This window comes from Somniosus microcephalus, chromosome 2 (genome assembly GCF_052327205.1).
Source record: "Somniosus microcephalus isolate GS21.2 chromosome 2, FLI_Smic_1.0, whole genome shotgun sequence".
Classification (NCBI taxonomy): domain Eukaryota; kingdom Metazoa; phylum Chordata; class Chondrichthyes; order Squaliformes; family Somniosidae; genus Somniosus; species Somniosus microcephalus.
Window position 1 is genome coordinate 331,203,201 of NC_140988.1, and position 17,168 is coordinate 331,220,368.

At 41.9% G+C, this 17,168-nt stretch overlaps 1 protein-coding gene across 3 annotated transcripts in view; it reads left to right on the top strand.

The window, feature by feature from the left end:
• Positions 1–6,342, top strand: part of myo5b (myosin VB) — a 360,722-nt gene extending 354,380 nt beyond the window's left edge. For all 3 annotated transcript variants that reach the window (XM_085974944.1, XM_085974932.1, XM_085974939.1), the window contains 3 exons: positions 669–843; positions 3,423–3,503; positions 4,165–6,342. In XM_085974944.1, the coding sequence (XP_085831070.1) occupies positions 669–843; positions 3,423–3,503; positions 4,165–4,317 (409 nt within the window). In that variant the 3' untranslated portion in view covers positions 4,318–6,342. The remainder of the gene's footprint in view (positions 1–668; positions 844–3,422; positions 3,504–4,164) is intronic.
• The last annotated feature ends 10,826 nt before the right edge of the window (positions 6,343–17,168 follow it).

Sequence of the window (17,168 nt, forward strand, 5' to 3'; positions counted from 1 at the left end):
GCCAGTGGAATCTGGTGGGGCAGGTGCACCCAGGAGCACGGTCCATTTTCTGGCCCGACTGTGGAATCAGCCCTACAGCCTGTGCTCTTATTGAACAACTTTATTCATTAATGTGTACAGGTGACAGTCCAAAGATGTGCAGGTTAGGTTGATTGGCTATGATAAATTGACCCTTAGTGTCAGGGGCATTAAATACGTGGGGTTACGGGGATAGGGTGGGATATGTGTCGGTGCAGGCTCGATGGGCCGAAATGGCCTCTATCTGCACTGTGGGGTTTCTGTGACATGTTGGCGCTCCTGTCTGGTTAAGAGTTGTTTATGCTTGTGATTCTCTGTATTGCTGAGTTCTTGGCCCTGTCTCTACTGCAAGAATAAGGTGGTACGGTTGGGCACTTAGAATAAATATATTTTAAAAATCGAGATGAAAAGAGGCCATTTGAGGAATTAAAACTGCATCCAAGTCACCTCAGACTATTCCCAGGTACATGTGCCCTAGGCAGAGGTCTGGGAACCTGCCTACTTACCTTTTGGGAGAATTGGTGAGGTTTTTTTGGTGAGGGGGAGAAGGTAAGTCATCAGAAAAAAGGGATGAAAATAAATGTAAAATGGGATGTTCCAAAATAATGATCTGCAGCTCTTGTTTCTGACTGCTGTTTTTGTTTGTGTAGATACAACATCAGTCAGTTAGAAGAGTGGCTTCGAGGAAAGAATTTACAACAGAGTGGGGCCGTGAAAACAATGGAGCCTCTAATCCAGGCTGCACAGCTCCTCCAAGTGAAGAAGAAAACGAGCGATGATGCTGTGGCAATCTGTTCAATGTGTATCGCTCTTTCCACACAGCAGGTAAATGACCTTTGGCTATTTTACAGTTTCTTGGCAGTCAACCTTTGAGAAAACTCTACATGTGAGGTTTTCAGTAGCTAGTCAGTGATGTATCAGAGCCATGACCTTATGCCAAGTATACAACGCTGCCCATATTCCCAACAGTCATGCCAGAACATCAGACAGCAGTGAAAATTTGATCAAAATGAGTGAGGCAGATTGCAAACTCTACTAAACATATTTATCTTATTTTTCCACAGTAAGATTGATCAAAATTTACATTTATATCCAAATGATGCTGGTTAAGAGATCAGAAAAATCAACTCAACTGACACAGCCTTCCAGTTGTAGCTGTTAGTCTTGCATCTTATCCTTTTTTTTATAAAGAAAATGCACCTGGATGCATCCCTGTTCAATTCAATATTTTGGTCTGATTGTAAAGCCTATTTGTGATAAGTTGTAATTTCAACTTGCAATCTGTTCCTATTTTTCCTCTAATGCCACTAGTTAAGCCAATCTGAGGGAAACCTTACCCTGGTGGGCATTACATGTGCAGCTGCGCTAACTTTGATGGTATTTTTCTCAGACAATTGGCCCCACTGGATGCGGAATCATTTCTGATCTGGTTGTGGTGAAACAGTTCTTGCACCTTGTACAGACTAGTTTACTGCGTACAAGGTTTTGCTGCTAAACAACAATGCAACCTTATAATAGCAAAATACTGTGGATGCTGGAAATCTGAAATAACAACAGAAAACGCTGGAAAAACTCAGCAGGCCAGGCAGCATCCATGGAGGGAAACAGAGTTAACGTTTCAGGTCTGGGACCCTTCATCAGAACTGGAAAAAGCTGGATATGTAACAGATATTAAGCAGGTGCAGAGCCAGGAGGGGAGGAAGGAATTGAAGGAATATACTGTGCTTTTGTAAGAGGCAGGAAAGATAAAATGTTGCAAATGGGAATGGCAAAATCATACAGCATGAAAAATGGGGGCAGGCGTTATAGTTTGAAATTGTTGAACTCAATGTTGAGGCCAGAAGGCTTTAAAGATGAGGTGCTGTTCCTCGAGCTTACTTTGAGCTACATTGGAACAATGTAATATGCCGAGGACAGAGCGATCAGAGTGGGAGTGAAGCGGTGAATTAAAGTGACAGGCGATCGGAAGCTCAGGGTCACCCTTATGGACTGAACGGAGGTGTTCCGCAAAGTGGTCGCCCAATCTGCGTTTGGTCTCCCCAATGTAGAGGAGACCACATCTTGAGCAGCGAATACAGTATACTAAATTGCAAGAAGTACAAGTAAATCGCTGTTTCACCTGGGAAGGGGTGTTTGGGGCCCTGGACAGTGGGAGGGAGGAGGTAAAAGGGCATGTGTTGCATCTCCTGCGCTTGCACGGGAAGGTGCAAGGGGAAGGGCTGTTAGGGGTGATTGAGGAGTGGACCAGGGTGTTGCGGAGGGAGTGGTCCCTTCGGAATACTGAAAGTGGAGGTGAGGGGAAGATGCGTTTGGTGGTGGGATCACGTTGGAGGTGGCGGAGGATGATCCGTTGAATGTGGAGGCTGGTGGGGTGAAAGGTGAGGACAAGGGGAACCCTATCATGGTTCTGGGAGGGAGGGGAAGGGGTGAGAGCAGAAGTGCGGAAAATGGAACAGGCACGGTCAAGGGCTGTGTCAACCACAATAGAGGGGAATCCTCGGTTGAGGAAAAAGGAAGACATGTCGGAAGCACTGGTATGGAAGGTGGCATCGTCAGAACAGACGTGGCCTAGACGGAGAAACTGGGAGAATGGAATAGAGTCCTTACAGGAAGTGGGGTGGGAGGAAGTGTAGTCCAGGTAGCTGTGGGAGTCGGTGGGCTTGTAGTGGATGTTTGTCAAAAGGCGATCGCCAGAAATGGAGCCGGAGAAGTCAAGGAAGGGAAGGGAAGAGAAGAGTAGGACATGGATCATGTGAAGGTGAGGGAAGGGTGGAAATTGGAAGTAAAGTGAATGAACTTGTCAAGTTCAGGGCGAGAGCAGGAAACGGCACCAATACAGTCATCGATGTATCGGAAAAAGAGGTGAAGGAGGGGACCTGAGTAGGACTGGAACAAAGAATGTTCCACATATCCCATGAAAAGGCAGGCATAGCTAGGGCCCATGTGCGTTCCCATAGCAACACCTTTAATTTGGAGACAGTGCAACCTTCCTCTCCTGAGTCTTGCTGGAGTTCTTCTGTCGAGGTGCCAGGTATCCTCTATTAACTCATCTAAGTGGCCATTTTTCTTGTGTGAGCCCAGGCAGTGAGTATCAATATGCTATTTAACTGTGTCGTGCATCCATGTACATGTCCTTTCTAGCAGGGGTGACTGGATAGCAATCAGAATTGGGAACACTGGCTGATAGTTTGTCTTTACCCTTCCTGAGGCTCCAAATGTAGCAGCTCTGACCAGCATTAGCTAACTCAACAACAGCTTGTATTTATATAGTGCCTTTAACATAGTAAAACATCCCAAGGCGCCTCAGCACAGACCCGGTTTGAACCTGGGACCTTAGATTTTGTCACGTTTTCCTGACGATTACATATTAAATTCTATATTGTAGCTATTCTTTTCCACAACAGATTGTCAAGATTTTAAACCTCTACACGCCAGTGAATGAGTTTGAAGAACGTGTGACAGTAGCCTTCATTAGAAATATTCAGGTAAGCTCTTCATAGCCCAAAAATGCGAATGATGCTTTTTATAAGAAGCCAATCACGTCTACTCCCTTTTTTGCCAGTGCTTCCCAATTTCAGGCATTTATTGCCAACATTCTGTAAATAAGAAATCCACAAATTACTCCTTTTGATCCTACAGTTCAATATTTAAAGGAATGCTTCAGGGAAACTTGCTTCCAATTTCTTCTAAGAACATAAGAATGGTGCAAAAAAGGCCAGGAAGCAAAACAAGTTTGTCCCTTTCGGTTGGAAAAGCTCCACTCATTATATTCCTCAATTCTATCTCATAACCTAAATTTCTAATATCCAAAGGGCAGTTAAGAGTCAACCACATTGGTGTGGACTGAAATCACATATAGGCCAGACCGGGTAAGGACACGTTTCCTTCCCTAAAAGACATTAATGAACTGATTGAGTTTTTACAACAATCCGACAGTTTCATGGCCACTTTTACTGGTACCAGCTTTTTTTTTAAATTGAATTCAAATTCTCAAACTGCAATGGTGGGATTTGAATTTGCATATCTGGATTACTAGTTCAGTAGCATAACCACTACACTACCGTACCAACTAATTATATAAAAAATATATAAGTAGGTACTGTACTTCTGTTCAGCTGTATTTACCATTGTGTTTTTTCTTCATAGTCCTGTTTACAAGACCGCAACGAATCTCCTCAGCTGCTAATAGACTTCAAACACACATTTCCTGTTATGTTTCCATTCAACCCTTCTGCACTCAACCTGGATACCATTCACATCCCAGCAAATTTGAACTTAACTTTTCTCAACAGAGTATAGAACAAAATTGTGTGTGTGTAGAAGGAAGGAGAAAGGAGAAAGCTGAATCTTGGATAATTGCTGCCTTCCAATCGAGAATTATTATGGAAATAAATAATTGCACAAGACCATATCAAAACCTGACTGGAAGCATAAATAACCCATCACCACCACTACAAGCCCTTTCAGAGGGAACATCTAGCATTTCAAGTGATAGGCCATGGTTTATTTTTATAATTTACAAAGCAATGACTATTTATTGGGTAGAATGTAAACAAAACAAAGAAGGCCCTGTCATCGATTTTGATATTTGTGAACCACATAAGGTTTGTAACCAAAAGAAAACACTGGTGGGATTCATAATGCGCTTGCTGCATGTTTAATAACTCAAATGTGCATTCTCTTTGGCTTCCTGGCACGGTTCAAGCATGGTGGAATCCCCTCTTTTGCATTCATAGTCAGTAGTGGAACATTCTACACATAAATAACAAACTATGTAGAGAAAAGAAAATGACTCTGAAAATGATAAATCGAGATGGGCTTTGGCTCTGCTCAATGTACACAACCAATTTGAAGCTAGTATCACCTTTCTGTTAGACAAAAGTATTTTCACACAAATAATTCCTCATTCCTACTGTGACCCTAGCTGAGAACTTGTTTTATTAATTACAGTGCTTCTATCACTGCTTGTTTGACTCTTGGACAAAGAGGGGTTTGAGCCATTTGCTGCAAACTACATTAGGGCTTGACTCCCAAATGAAGAACAGCCTAGCTTTGGGATTGTATTTGACTCATTAAGGGATACATTTGGCAATGCTGTGCGTAACCCCTTGAAGCAATGACCATTTCAGTTGGAGCCCAAAATTGGGTTCATTGCTGTGGTGTACCCAGTTGAGGTCCAACTGGTTTACACTTTTTAAGATTGTGACAGCACAATCTTCTTGGTGTTCCTGCTTCTTGTGGATGACAAAGAAACTATCTTTATACTTATTGGGCAAATTGTAATTTGCAGGAACTAACCTGGACTCATGTTAAAAATCAAGATGTTGACATGCAATAATTGTAAAATCTATACAATGTCTAACACATAACAGAGATGCTTTCAGCAATAGTCTTCCAGTGCTGAGACAGCAGAATTGCACTGGCAAAGTCAGTGCCTTGATAGGTATTTAAATCCAGCAAACATTTTGCTTTAGATTGGATATAAGTTGCTTGTTGTTAATGGTCAGTTGCCTTTGGATTTAACCACCACCACCCCTTTTCAATATGTAGAATGCATGTGCCCTCTACACCTCTGGCTGAATTTTGAATGTCAGGTATTCAAAAGTGAATGCTAGACCACTCCACCACCTGGTCTTGAATTAATAAGTAGTTTTTCCAATCGCATATTCCTATTTAACAGTAGGATTAACAAGCCCTATCAAGACTATTGATTACTCTTATCCACAAATACAGTTATAATCCAATGATGTGTTAAACACATTGAACACAGTCTGTAATGTGAACAACAGATCATTAATTTTCATGATCTAGAACCAAAACCAAAGGTGACTTTCTCCCTTTAACCACTGATCCATGTTGATCAGCCATGATCTCATTAAATGGAGGAACAGGCTCGAGGGGCCGAATGGCCTACTCCTGCTCCTATCTTCTATGTTTCTATCCCCATTGCATGAATCCAAGTGCACAGTTCCAATATAAATCGCAGAGAATCCACACACATACACACACGAAAACATGACGTCAGATCCTCGGATACATCATCTTCTCTTCCTGTTCCTCTTTTTCTCAGCTGGTTTTCCCATCTTCACCCTAGAGCAATTAAGTGGAAGAAGGGAAGTGGCAAAGTTTTAAACCATTCCCTTCATGCTGTCCAATGAATTCAGTGCTTGCTAATGGAAATGGGTGAAATAATTAAAATAATTGTGGTTATGAAAGACAATGTACATTAATATTCAGTGATTAGATACTGGAACATTACATATCTTGGATAGATTGGTGTAATTTTTCTTCTACGATAATAAATTTAATTCAGGTTGTCTTTTTTACAGTTGAAAATGGTCATTTATTGTTAATTTAAATTCATCAAAACAAAATGATAGGGCAGAAGTATATAACTACAACAATGATGGCCTGATTAAGACTCATGAAAAACTGATGCAGTCTCAGCAATATACTCTGATATGGTTGGGAGAGAAGAACTAAACACACAGAATGCAATTAAAGGCAGTTCTGTCCAAGGACAGTAACTACTGTTGAAATCTGACTGCTCTTGCATACCTTACCAGTAACGTGACTCATTTATCACAATGGGTTTATCATAGAACAATCCGAGTTCTCCTGATGACTGGGTATGTAAGTGCACCATCAGCTGTACTAAATCATAAAGCCCACATTCAATCCCTAGTCTACTGCGTTAGCTGATCTCAACCAGATGGCAGTGGAGGTACTACAACATCCACATCTAGGAAAGAGAGGGGGGCAATCATCTTGGGTACGTACAGCTGGTAATAACAAGTGACCACAGTCAGAAAGTGTGTGTGTCAACCCAAGACAAGATCAGGCTTATACGTGATGCCCTTCATTGTCAATTGGGCTCTGTACTTTCACTGTCTAGACTGACACATGATGAAAGGCCACATGACAAAGGACTGCAGGGCTGTTGTCACGTGTGGAATCCTATCGCAGCAGGAGTTGGCACTTTCAAGAAAAGAGGGTTAAAACTGGGAGAAAATTGCATTTTACTCTTATGAAAGGACTACATATAGTAATGTGGGGAAGGAAATTTTTTTGGTAAATAAGGGAGTAACCTAACCACCTAAGCAGTGGTCCACCGTTGCAGTAGATCTACTATGTAACCACATCTTTGGGGTTCCTAGAGACACCATGTTCTAGTCAGGGAAAGCAAAGCGTGTTGTACATGGTGTTTCATATTGGTCAGATATTACATTGAGGGAGTGGGAGGGGGTATTGTGTGAGTGCCGAAAGATATTTAAGTTGTAAAGCCCTGATTCTAATGCCCAATGCTTCTATGATTACCAATCATTTTTAGGCTTATCTGGCACCATTAGTCGTATATCGTTAAAGCCTTCATCCATCTTTTAATAGGTTAGTTATACTGTGCAGTTTATTTGTCCAAATCAGGGCACCACACTTTAGGATGGATGTTAAGGCCCTGGAGAGGGCGCAGAGGAGATTTACTGAAATGATACCAGGGATGAGGGACTTCACTTATGTGTAGAGATTAGAGAAGCTGGGATTATTCTCCTTAGAGCAGAGAAAGTTAAGGGGAGATTTAATGGAGGTGTTCAAAATTATGAAGGGTTTTGATGGAGTAAATAAGGAGAATCTGTTTCAGCAACAACAACTTGTATTCATATAGCGCCTTTTAATGTAATAAAAGGTCCCAAGGCGCTGCACTGGCAGGAGGGATGGTAAACAGAAGACACAGATTTACGATGATTGGCAAATCAACCAGAGGGGAGATGGGGAGAATTTTTTTTTCACGCAATCTGAAATTTACTGCCTGAAAGGGTGGTGGAAGCCGATTCAATAGTAACTTTCGAAAGGGAATTGGATATATTCTTAAAGGAAAAATTTACTGGGCTATGGGGAAAGAAAAAAGGAAGTGGGACTAATTGGATGGTAGCTCTTTCAAGGAGCCAGCACAGGCAATGATGGACTGAATGGCCTCCTTCTGTGCTGTAAGATGCTATGTGAGGTTAAGATATCAGATTATTAAAAAAAATGTCAATTTTTGGAACAAGAAAAGGCCAATCAGCACAGCAATTCCATCCCTTTTGATATGCTTCAACCTCATTTACCCAACTTCGCACCATATTTCTAAATCCCTTCTATTTCTAGGAATACATTTAATTGAATCTATTATGCTGCCTAGTGAGGCCTGATTATGGTGTTAATGGCTTGGCTATTTCATTGTAATGAGCAGACTCGCCAGATTGTCATAAATTCCCAAGCCTGCTTGCGTTGAAGTATCACCGGGAATTAAAAAGCTCGAGGATCTTTCTTTCAAAAGATGGTGCTGAGTGGAGACCAAGCACTTTCATTGTAAACTCCCCCCCTCCAGGTTCAGCCATTGATTACTTTTTTTATAATGTGTATCTGTATTGTGTTTGAAGTTGATTGAACAGTGGGTATGATGGTAGACATTGATGACCAGGACATTCTATTCAGCTAATGTTTGATGACATGCTCGTCGATAAACTGAATTTGCAATTTAATCACTGCAAGTTTACTTGATTTTAATCTGGATGTATTTGTTTCCTAATGCACTTGAAGCCAGAATTATTCTATTAAGTGCTCTATAAGGAACACAACAATACATAATATGTAAACCATAGGACCCATCTAGCTCAATGCTACATAATGAACTAACATCACAAAATTAATTCACTGTATTAATTGTCACAAAACATATGTTCCTGTGCACATGGAATGACTTAACAATGGTGGCTCGCATTAATTTAATGGAAGGTTCTGGTTGCTGACCCTTTTCATAAGATACTGCTTTTAAAGGAGCAACATCTTGGTGAAAATGTAACTTTTTTTGTACTTGAAGAGGAAGAACCAGGTGGCATTGTGGTTATGGTGACTCATTTAATCAGTATTTTCATCATCACGCTGTATCTGTGACTAAATGGGTAAAACAAATAGATCTTCATAAAGACAGTGCCTCTAACACTCAAAGGGCAAAAACAGAATTGACTCATTCATTCTTAGTTTTTACATGATTCCACCAAAGACAACATATACAAAGTTTGGCTTCTGCAAGTAATAATCTGATGTCATTCCAGACCGGAGGTTTGGGCTGATTAGACACTGGGATTCCCGGATTCATCAGATGTATAGACATTTAAGAATTAAGTGACTATTTTGACATTGGCACCCAATTTGCTTAATTAAAAATTGAGAATTTATGTAATGCATGAAAATGAGAGATTTAAGATAATGTACAATAAGTGATACCCTATGAGTGACCATGAGGCATCTTCATGTTCTTAGCCCTACTTATATGAAGCTGATAGAGGGCTTGGTATAACTGTACAGTAATTTATCAGTCATTTTGCATTGATCATCATTCAAGTGTATTAAACTTACTGGTCAATATGTGATTGGTTTGGGGGGTGGGGGTATTAGGATTTTTGAAATGGCCACAGTATAGGCAACTGGAAATGTCTGTACAGTGGAGAATAGGGACAGAGGAGGAATTGCTTCTCCCTTCCTTGATGATTCAACAGCGGTAGAAAAAATAATGTATCCATAGGAAGATTTAAGGGGTGAACTTTATAGCCCTTCTTGATATTTTTGTCTTTTTTTTGCACTACTTTGATTTTTTTTTAAACTTTTTGTAAAAAAACACACACACAAATCTTGGGGAAGGGAGGGGTGACTATCACCAGTATTGGTAACATTTGGTACGATTGGCTGCTTATTAGTCAATAATAAAGGAGCAGCAGTACAATAATTAAGTGAAATATTAATTGCTTGTAATAATGGTTAAGACTCTGTGACAAACTATGTATGATGTGTAACTAATGAATAGTAAAATGTAAAAGGATCAATGATGAATATTATGGACAAAGTAATTTTTACATTTTGAAAAAAACTGTAAACTACACACTTTATTATAACTCATACTTTAAATAGAGAAAAACCATTATGTCAAATAAAGAATTTTGAATATTAAAAAAACTCTCTTTTTCTTGATGATGTCCAATCTAATTTGAGAACACCTTGTTTTTTTTATGATACATTTTTCTTTGGAGAGGGTACAGAAGAGATTTACTACAGTATAATGGTTCCTGAGATGAGGGATTACAGTTACATGGATAGACTGGAGAAGCTGGGGTTGTTTTCTTTAGCGCAGAGAAAGTTAAGAGGAGATTTGATAGAGTAAATAAAGAAAAACTGGTTTCAATGGCTGGAGTATTGTGTCCAATTCTGGGCACCACACTTTAGGACGGACGTGAAGTCTTTGGACAGGGTACAGAAGAGATTCACTAGAATGGTTCCAGGGATGAGGAATTGCAGTGGAGAAGCTGGGGTTATTTTCCTTTATAGCAGAGAAGGCCAAGAGGAGATTTGATAGAGCTGTTTAAAATCATGAAGATTTAGATAGAGTAAATAAAGAGAAACTGGTTCCAATGGCTAAAGGGTCGATAATGAGAGGACACAATTTAAGGTGATTGGCAAAAGAACCAGAGGCGATATGAGGGGAAACCTTTTTACTCAATGGATGGTTAGGATTTGGAATGCACTGCCTGATAGGGTGGTGGATACAGATTCAATAGTAGCTTTCAAAAGGGGAATTGGATAAATATTTGAAGGAGAAAATATTGCAGGGATATGGGGAAAGAGCGGGGGAGTGGGACTAACGGGATTGCTCTTCGAAAGAGCCGGTGCAGACTCGATGCGGCGAATGGCCTGCTTTTGTGCTGTATGATTCTATGATCAATTTAGATTAAAATGGTGTAAAGTGGGAAAATTTTTGGCTGGGTGGCTAAAATTTAAAAGTAGTCAAAATACAGTCAAATGGAAATTTCTGTAGAAAGTGAAACTAGCAGTGGTATGACAAGTTGGAGATCCAGCATCGCGCCTCTGTGGGGTATAATGCAGGTTCACAGCGACTATTCACTGCAGGGCGTGTTCCTCTGTTCAGCCACGCTGTTGTTGGGAGTGTTACATGGAGGCTGGGTGCTTCCTCATTGAGGAGGAATGGACTGCCCTATTTTTTGCAAAATTCCCTAATGGGTAATGTACAGAAAAGCATTAGTTGAGGTCTGGAAAAGTTTGTCACCTGCTGCATGGACCAGAGGGTCTGCGGGGAAGCCTGAAGATGGTTCAAGAAAAAAAATAAAAAATTTCAGGATTCCTTTCCAAGGAGAATCTTCAGGCCTCAATGTCGTTACTCTTCAGCAGCAGCCAGAAGGCCTCAATACCAACTAGGATTCCAAACCTCCTAGAAATGACCGGGAGTTTCCTGGAATCGGGTTCCTATCCCGACCCAGATCAGCGATTTATATTTCACTCCACAGTACGCCCACATGAATAACGGACACATGTAAGGCACTGTAAATAATTATTAACTGCTAGCCTGGCTTCGGGAGTCAGCACAATGTTAAACCGCATTAATTTTAAACAGAATCATTTCCCGCCTTTTCCACATCTATGTAGCACGTTGGGCTGGGGCAAATTATTAAGGCAGAATAGAGGGAGATTTACTCTCTATCCAACCCTGCTGCACCCGACGAGACTGTTTAACACGGCGGGGAGGTAGAAATTGCTGTAAGTGCATTTTCATACGCAAAAGTGGAGGCGTCAATTTCAGGCATTGCTGACATCATTTAAAGGCAGTCTGCACCTCTTAAAGGGGAGAGCATTTGGCTGCAGGCAACTGTCGGTGAAGATTCTGCACGATGACAGGCACAGCAGAAGCTGCTAGCGTCCCCTGATTTTTGGACTCTACGCTGGAGGTATTGCTGGAAAAGGTTGGCAGGAGGAGGGATATGTTCTATCCACCAGGTGGTAGGAGGACATCCAGGCAAGCTGCCTGGCACGAGGTGGTAGAGTGTGTGGCTGCTAGAAGAATCGCATTCAGGACATGGCTGCAATATCAAAAAAGGTTTAACGACCTTTCAAGGTAGCTAAGGTAAGCCTCCAAACTCATTTTTCTCAATACTCAATGCATAGCCTTGCCCAGTCCTCACTACCATTCCCTCCCCGATTACAAGCACTCTCCTCCAATCACTACAGCACACTTCACTCCACCTCACCTCTCTTCTGCAACACCCTGCACCTGCTGCTCTCCTCGCTATTACTTCCTTCAGCTCCTCACACCTCTGCCATCTTTCATAAACCAACAAAACCGTTCTACCCTCAAATGCATGTCCTCAAAACATCTTGATGCTCTTAATATTGACAATTCCTTCTTTCTTGTAGGCTAAGCTGTCATGCAATAACAGGGAGGTGGGCTACGATTCATCCATGTGCTGTCCCCACTTGATGAGCAGGTGATGGACATTGTGGGCAGGGAGCGTGGCGTCCTGCAGTGTTTTAAACCATCTTTCCATCCTTCTTTTCTCATTTAAATGTCATCCCTGGACACGATACATGACATTGTTGCTGCTTTCAGAAGCCACCCATCTGTCCCTGCTTACCCATGCCACTAAATGCTAACGCTTCACCTTTTCTTGCATTCAGGTCCAGCAGATGCACAGAGTCCTGAGGGAGAAGAGGAAGAAGAAGAGAATAGCACTGCAGAACACAGTGTCACTCAACCTTACACTTGCAGAAACCAGTTCAGAGACTGGCACTGCATGTAGTTCATAGGGTAGGCTAGAGGGGTCTGCACATGGAGATTCATAGAAAAATAGGAGCAAGAGTAGGCCATTCAATATGATCATGGCTGATCCTCTATCTCAATACCATATTCCCGCTCTCTCCCTATACCCCTTGATGCCTTTTGTGTCTAGAAATCTATCTCCTTCTTAAATATATTCAGTGACTTGGCCTCCACAGCCCTCTGGGGTAGAGAATTCCACAGGTTCACCACCCTCTGAGTGAAGAAATTTCTCCTCATCTCAGTCCTAAATGTCCTACCCTGTTATCCTGAGACTGTGACCCCTCGTTCTAGACCCCCCCAGCCAGCACAAGTGTGCAGGAGCAAGGGCAGAGGGATAGGATGGCCCAGGAAGCAGCTCTCTGAGGAAGAGCTTGCATCCTAGCCTTGTTGCACAAGGTATAGATGGAAACAACCATTGCAATTTTACTTTGCACTTTTTCCCTCAAGAAACACTGGTGATAACCATTTACTCTCCTAGAGTATAGCATTTGTGTCAAAGTAAAATAAGAATTCACAACAACCACATGAGTCACAGGATATGCTGTCCTATCAATAGTAATGTCACAATACCCTAACAGCAAGTTCACTCCCCTACTATTGTATTCAGATTTCCACCCACTCTCGCCTCCTACACAGTGAGTTTCCACTGATTGATCATCTCCATGTAATGATGTGATTCTTGCAGTATTTGATACCATGTTGCAAGAGTTTGTTAGTGAACAGCTGATAAAACTGGTAACCCATTTATAATGTGGAACTGCTCAAGTGAAAGCAGACCACAATGTTTGAAAGGCTGATGGCGCTCTGAATTCATCCAGTTTACATTGTGGGGCAGATTCAGGACACTGGCAGCAACACCAGCAATCATCCATGCACAAGATGACAAATGAACAGTTGCAAAGCCCTATTCCCCACATTAAGTTTCTGGCTACAGATCTGCCACAATATTAATCAAAGGGAGGAAGAGAAGCAAGCATGTAAAAGCTACATTAATGTAGAGGTAAGCCGCGAGCTTAATCCATTCATTGCCCAACAAAATGGCAGCCACTATCATCTGGTGGTGCTACTGCTGTAATTTACATTTGCAATGACCATACTTTCCCTCCAGAGGCCCCTAGGAAACTCACCTCCAACAATATGGGGCAGACTGGAATACATGGCAGAATCTTAAAGGGTTGTGGGGTTTAGAACCAACAATAGCTCATTCTGGTTTTAAGCCGCCTTCATCCTAGTCGAGGAAGTACATGTTGGTTGTTTCCTGCCTATCCTTAGTTCTACTCTCTTGGTCTCTGTTACTCTATGATGCTGTGCATGAGTGCCCTAAAACACAATACCACCATACTTTCTCGTCATCATTTTTGTGGCCTATGTCTCAGCACAGTATAACCATCATTTCATGTTCTGATGAAGGAGCACACTGAAATGTTAACCTAGTTTCTCTTTCAAATGCCGATTGACCTACTATGCATTTCCACCACTTTCTGTTTTAATAATCATCTTTATGCTGGTGTAACTTCCTCATCAAATTCACTGAAGCAGCTACTATGCTTTGCAATTCTAAACACAATTTTTTTTCTTCATAATCTCTTCATCGCCTCGTTGCATTGAGTTAATGAATGGATTTGTTTGTTCAATCTGTTACTCATCAATATTCACGGTTAGGCTTGCTGCTCCGGTGCTCTTGCACTTACTTTTAACCTGTACAAATACCCCATGCAAATTTGTCATGTTCTGCTGTAAATCATAGATCATATATGATAAGCGCAGCCATTTGGATCACTTTTCTTGGCCTTTACACAGCATGCAGATTGGTATATCCTGACAATTATAGTACTGTGAGGTGTACTATATAATCTTCAGGAATTTCCAAACATATCTTGGCAGGAAGAAATCACAAAAGAATGCAAAGTGTAATCATTAACAATATATGAAACAAGAAAGCACCATCAGCACATCAAGCCTTATTCCACAGGTTTGGTGTCAGCTTGGCTCATTTTTAGCATTTTCACCTCAGTTAGAAAGTTATAGCTTCAAGTTCCATTCATAATCTAGGCTGATACTTCAGTGCAGACCTGAGGAAGTGCTGCATTGTCAGAGGTGCCATCTTTCAGATGAAATGTTAAACCCAGGTGGTTGTAAAAGATCCTGTGGCACTATTCAAAGAAAAACAGTGGAGATTTTAGTGTCCTGGTCAATATTAATCCCTCAGCCAGCACCATCAAAACAGATTCATGAGTCATTTGTCTCATTGCTGTTTGTGGGACCTTATTGTGCACAAATTAGATGTCACGTTTGCAATCACTACATCATTCACTTGCGCCAATCTATTTCAAGCTTTTGCAAAGTTACTCACTACATTCCGAAAGCTCAAATCCACTATTATTATTTCGTTCTACTGCAAAATTTCATCCCCAACTTTCCTCCCCATTCCCTGCCAAGTGTAATTTGGACAGTGTGCTTTTCACAAACATCAGCCAAATGGTTTCCATCTCCACTTGTGCACTCTGCTGCAACAAAGAATCAGAAAAATGGACTTATCTGAAGTAAGTGGAAGGTGCTGGATTGAATTATCAGGCCACCAGTACAACATCTGCCATTTTTAGTAAAGGAGAAACTGCTTCTTAGAAACTCGAGATGTTGTCCCCCAAATGTTCAGATAGTTAAAGATGAACCATATGCCGTACAGATGTTCCCACATTTGACCCCACTTCGCTCAGAATAGATGATTTTGGCTTCTATCTATGGTTCAGTGGATGTTAAAAATCTCATGGCATTACTTGAAGAGCAGGGCTCCTCCCGGTAATTTGGTCAACATTCCTCACCCGAGAGATGTGATAAAGTACTATATAAATGCGAGGGACGAGTACAAAGTGGGATTATCTCAAATAAAACTAGAGCCTTGAAGTATCTTTTCATAAGAGAGTAGTAGAGATACTCACTAAAAAAAAAAGAGTATGGACAAAAACGGGATTGAGGGTTATGATGATAAATGTTGTCAAAGATGATCAAATGTGGAATGCAACCAGTTAAGGTTCAATGATGTAGACTATAATACTTTATATCCTGGAACTTTTACATGACAACATTTGGAAATAATTTCAATTTTCTTTTCTTTGTTATTCACTTCCCAAGGAGGTAGGGAGGAAATTACATAAACTGAGCAGATTGCATGTCTGTAAATTGTAACACGGTTCATTGGTGGGAGCAGGCTTGATGGGGACAAATTGACTTTCTCACTCCAAACATTGGCCCCGATATTTACTGGGGCCAAATTTCCAAGCGGGGTGGGGGGAGGAGTTATGAATGCTGTGGAGTTTTAACTTCACAGCGGCGTGGTTTTTCAAAAACAGGTTCTACGCCCGGAAACCAGTCTGATTGACAGGATTGGCTTCCTGTCGGACTGGGAACGCAGCAGCAGATCAGCAGAACGGAGCAGATCTCCTGCCGCTTAGAGATCGCGGGGAGTACAGAGTGGTTTGGAGGGTCGGGGGTGTCGGAGACAAATCGGCAGCAGAGATAAGGGGGTCAGGTGGGTCCGATTGCGGGGAGGGAAGCAGGTTAGCTTGGGGGGCTGGGAGGAGGTACTCCTGCTCCTCCTGGAAAAGCACTTACCTCTTCCACGCAGCAGTCCTCACATCCCTTTAACTGCAGGGTTAAATTTAAAATGGAGATAAAATGTGAGGCATGCAACCTCATTAAAACATTTAAATGACCTTCCTGGGACTGGGTTGGTTGCCTGCCCCCCTCGTTCCGCCTCCATTAAAACCGGAAGTGGGCGAGTTTGAGGTGGGTTGGGTTCGTGTTTGAGATTTTAAAAATTCTTATATCCCACATGACCCAAACCCACCTGTTTTTGAGGGTTAAAATTCACCTTTTTTTACAAGAAAATAGACTTTATGATGGTGAAATCATGTATTTCTAGGGCAGCGAAGCTCCCTTTCATTTAATAATCTCTTGAGGCTCAGCGATCTGCTTCCATCAGCACAGAAAATAAAAAGAACATGAGCTTTTAACTGCATTTGGCAATGAGAGAGCAAGGGGGAAAAATTCAGTTGGTTTGCGCCTCCCGTTAGTGCCTTAAGAGGGCGCTAATGGGGCGCAAAGCAACTAGAGGCCGTGCGCGGCGATGTTTGCGCCGCTCACGAAATTAACTAGACATTTTGCGGCGGCGCTAAACACTACCGCCACGATCTCCTGCGCCAGCAGATCGTGACGTCAGTCGAGTGCGCAACGCCCCGGTAGCAATGACAGGTTGAGGGGAATGATTTGCAGTCAGGAAGGGACTGGGGGAGCACTATTTAAAGGCGACCGCTTCCTGCCTTCTTTTGTCGGTGACATTTTTGCACCACGCATTCTGAGAGAGAGAGAGAGATTCTTCTGGAGAGATTCAACGCTGTGTGAAGGAGTTTTGGGTACTGAGCAGCACTTTGCAGGTTGATTTTGATTTGCCCTTCCTTGTATCGATTTAGAAGAGACTGTGGGGGCTGCACTCTGAGCTCTTTCCCTGGGT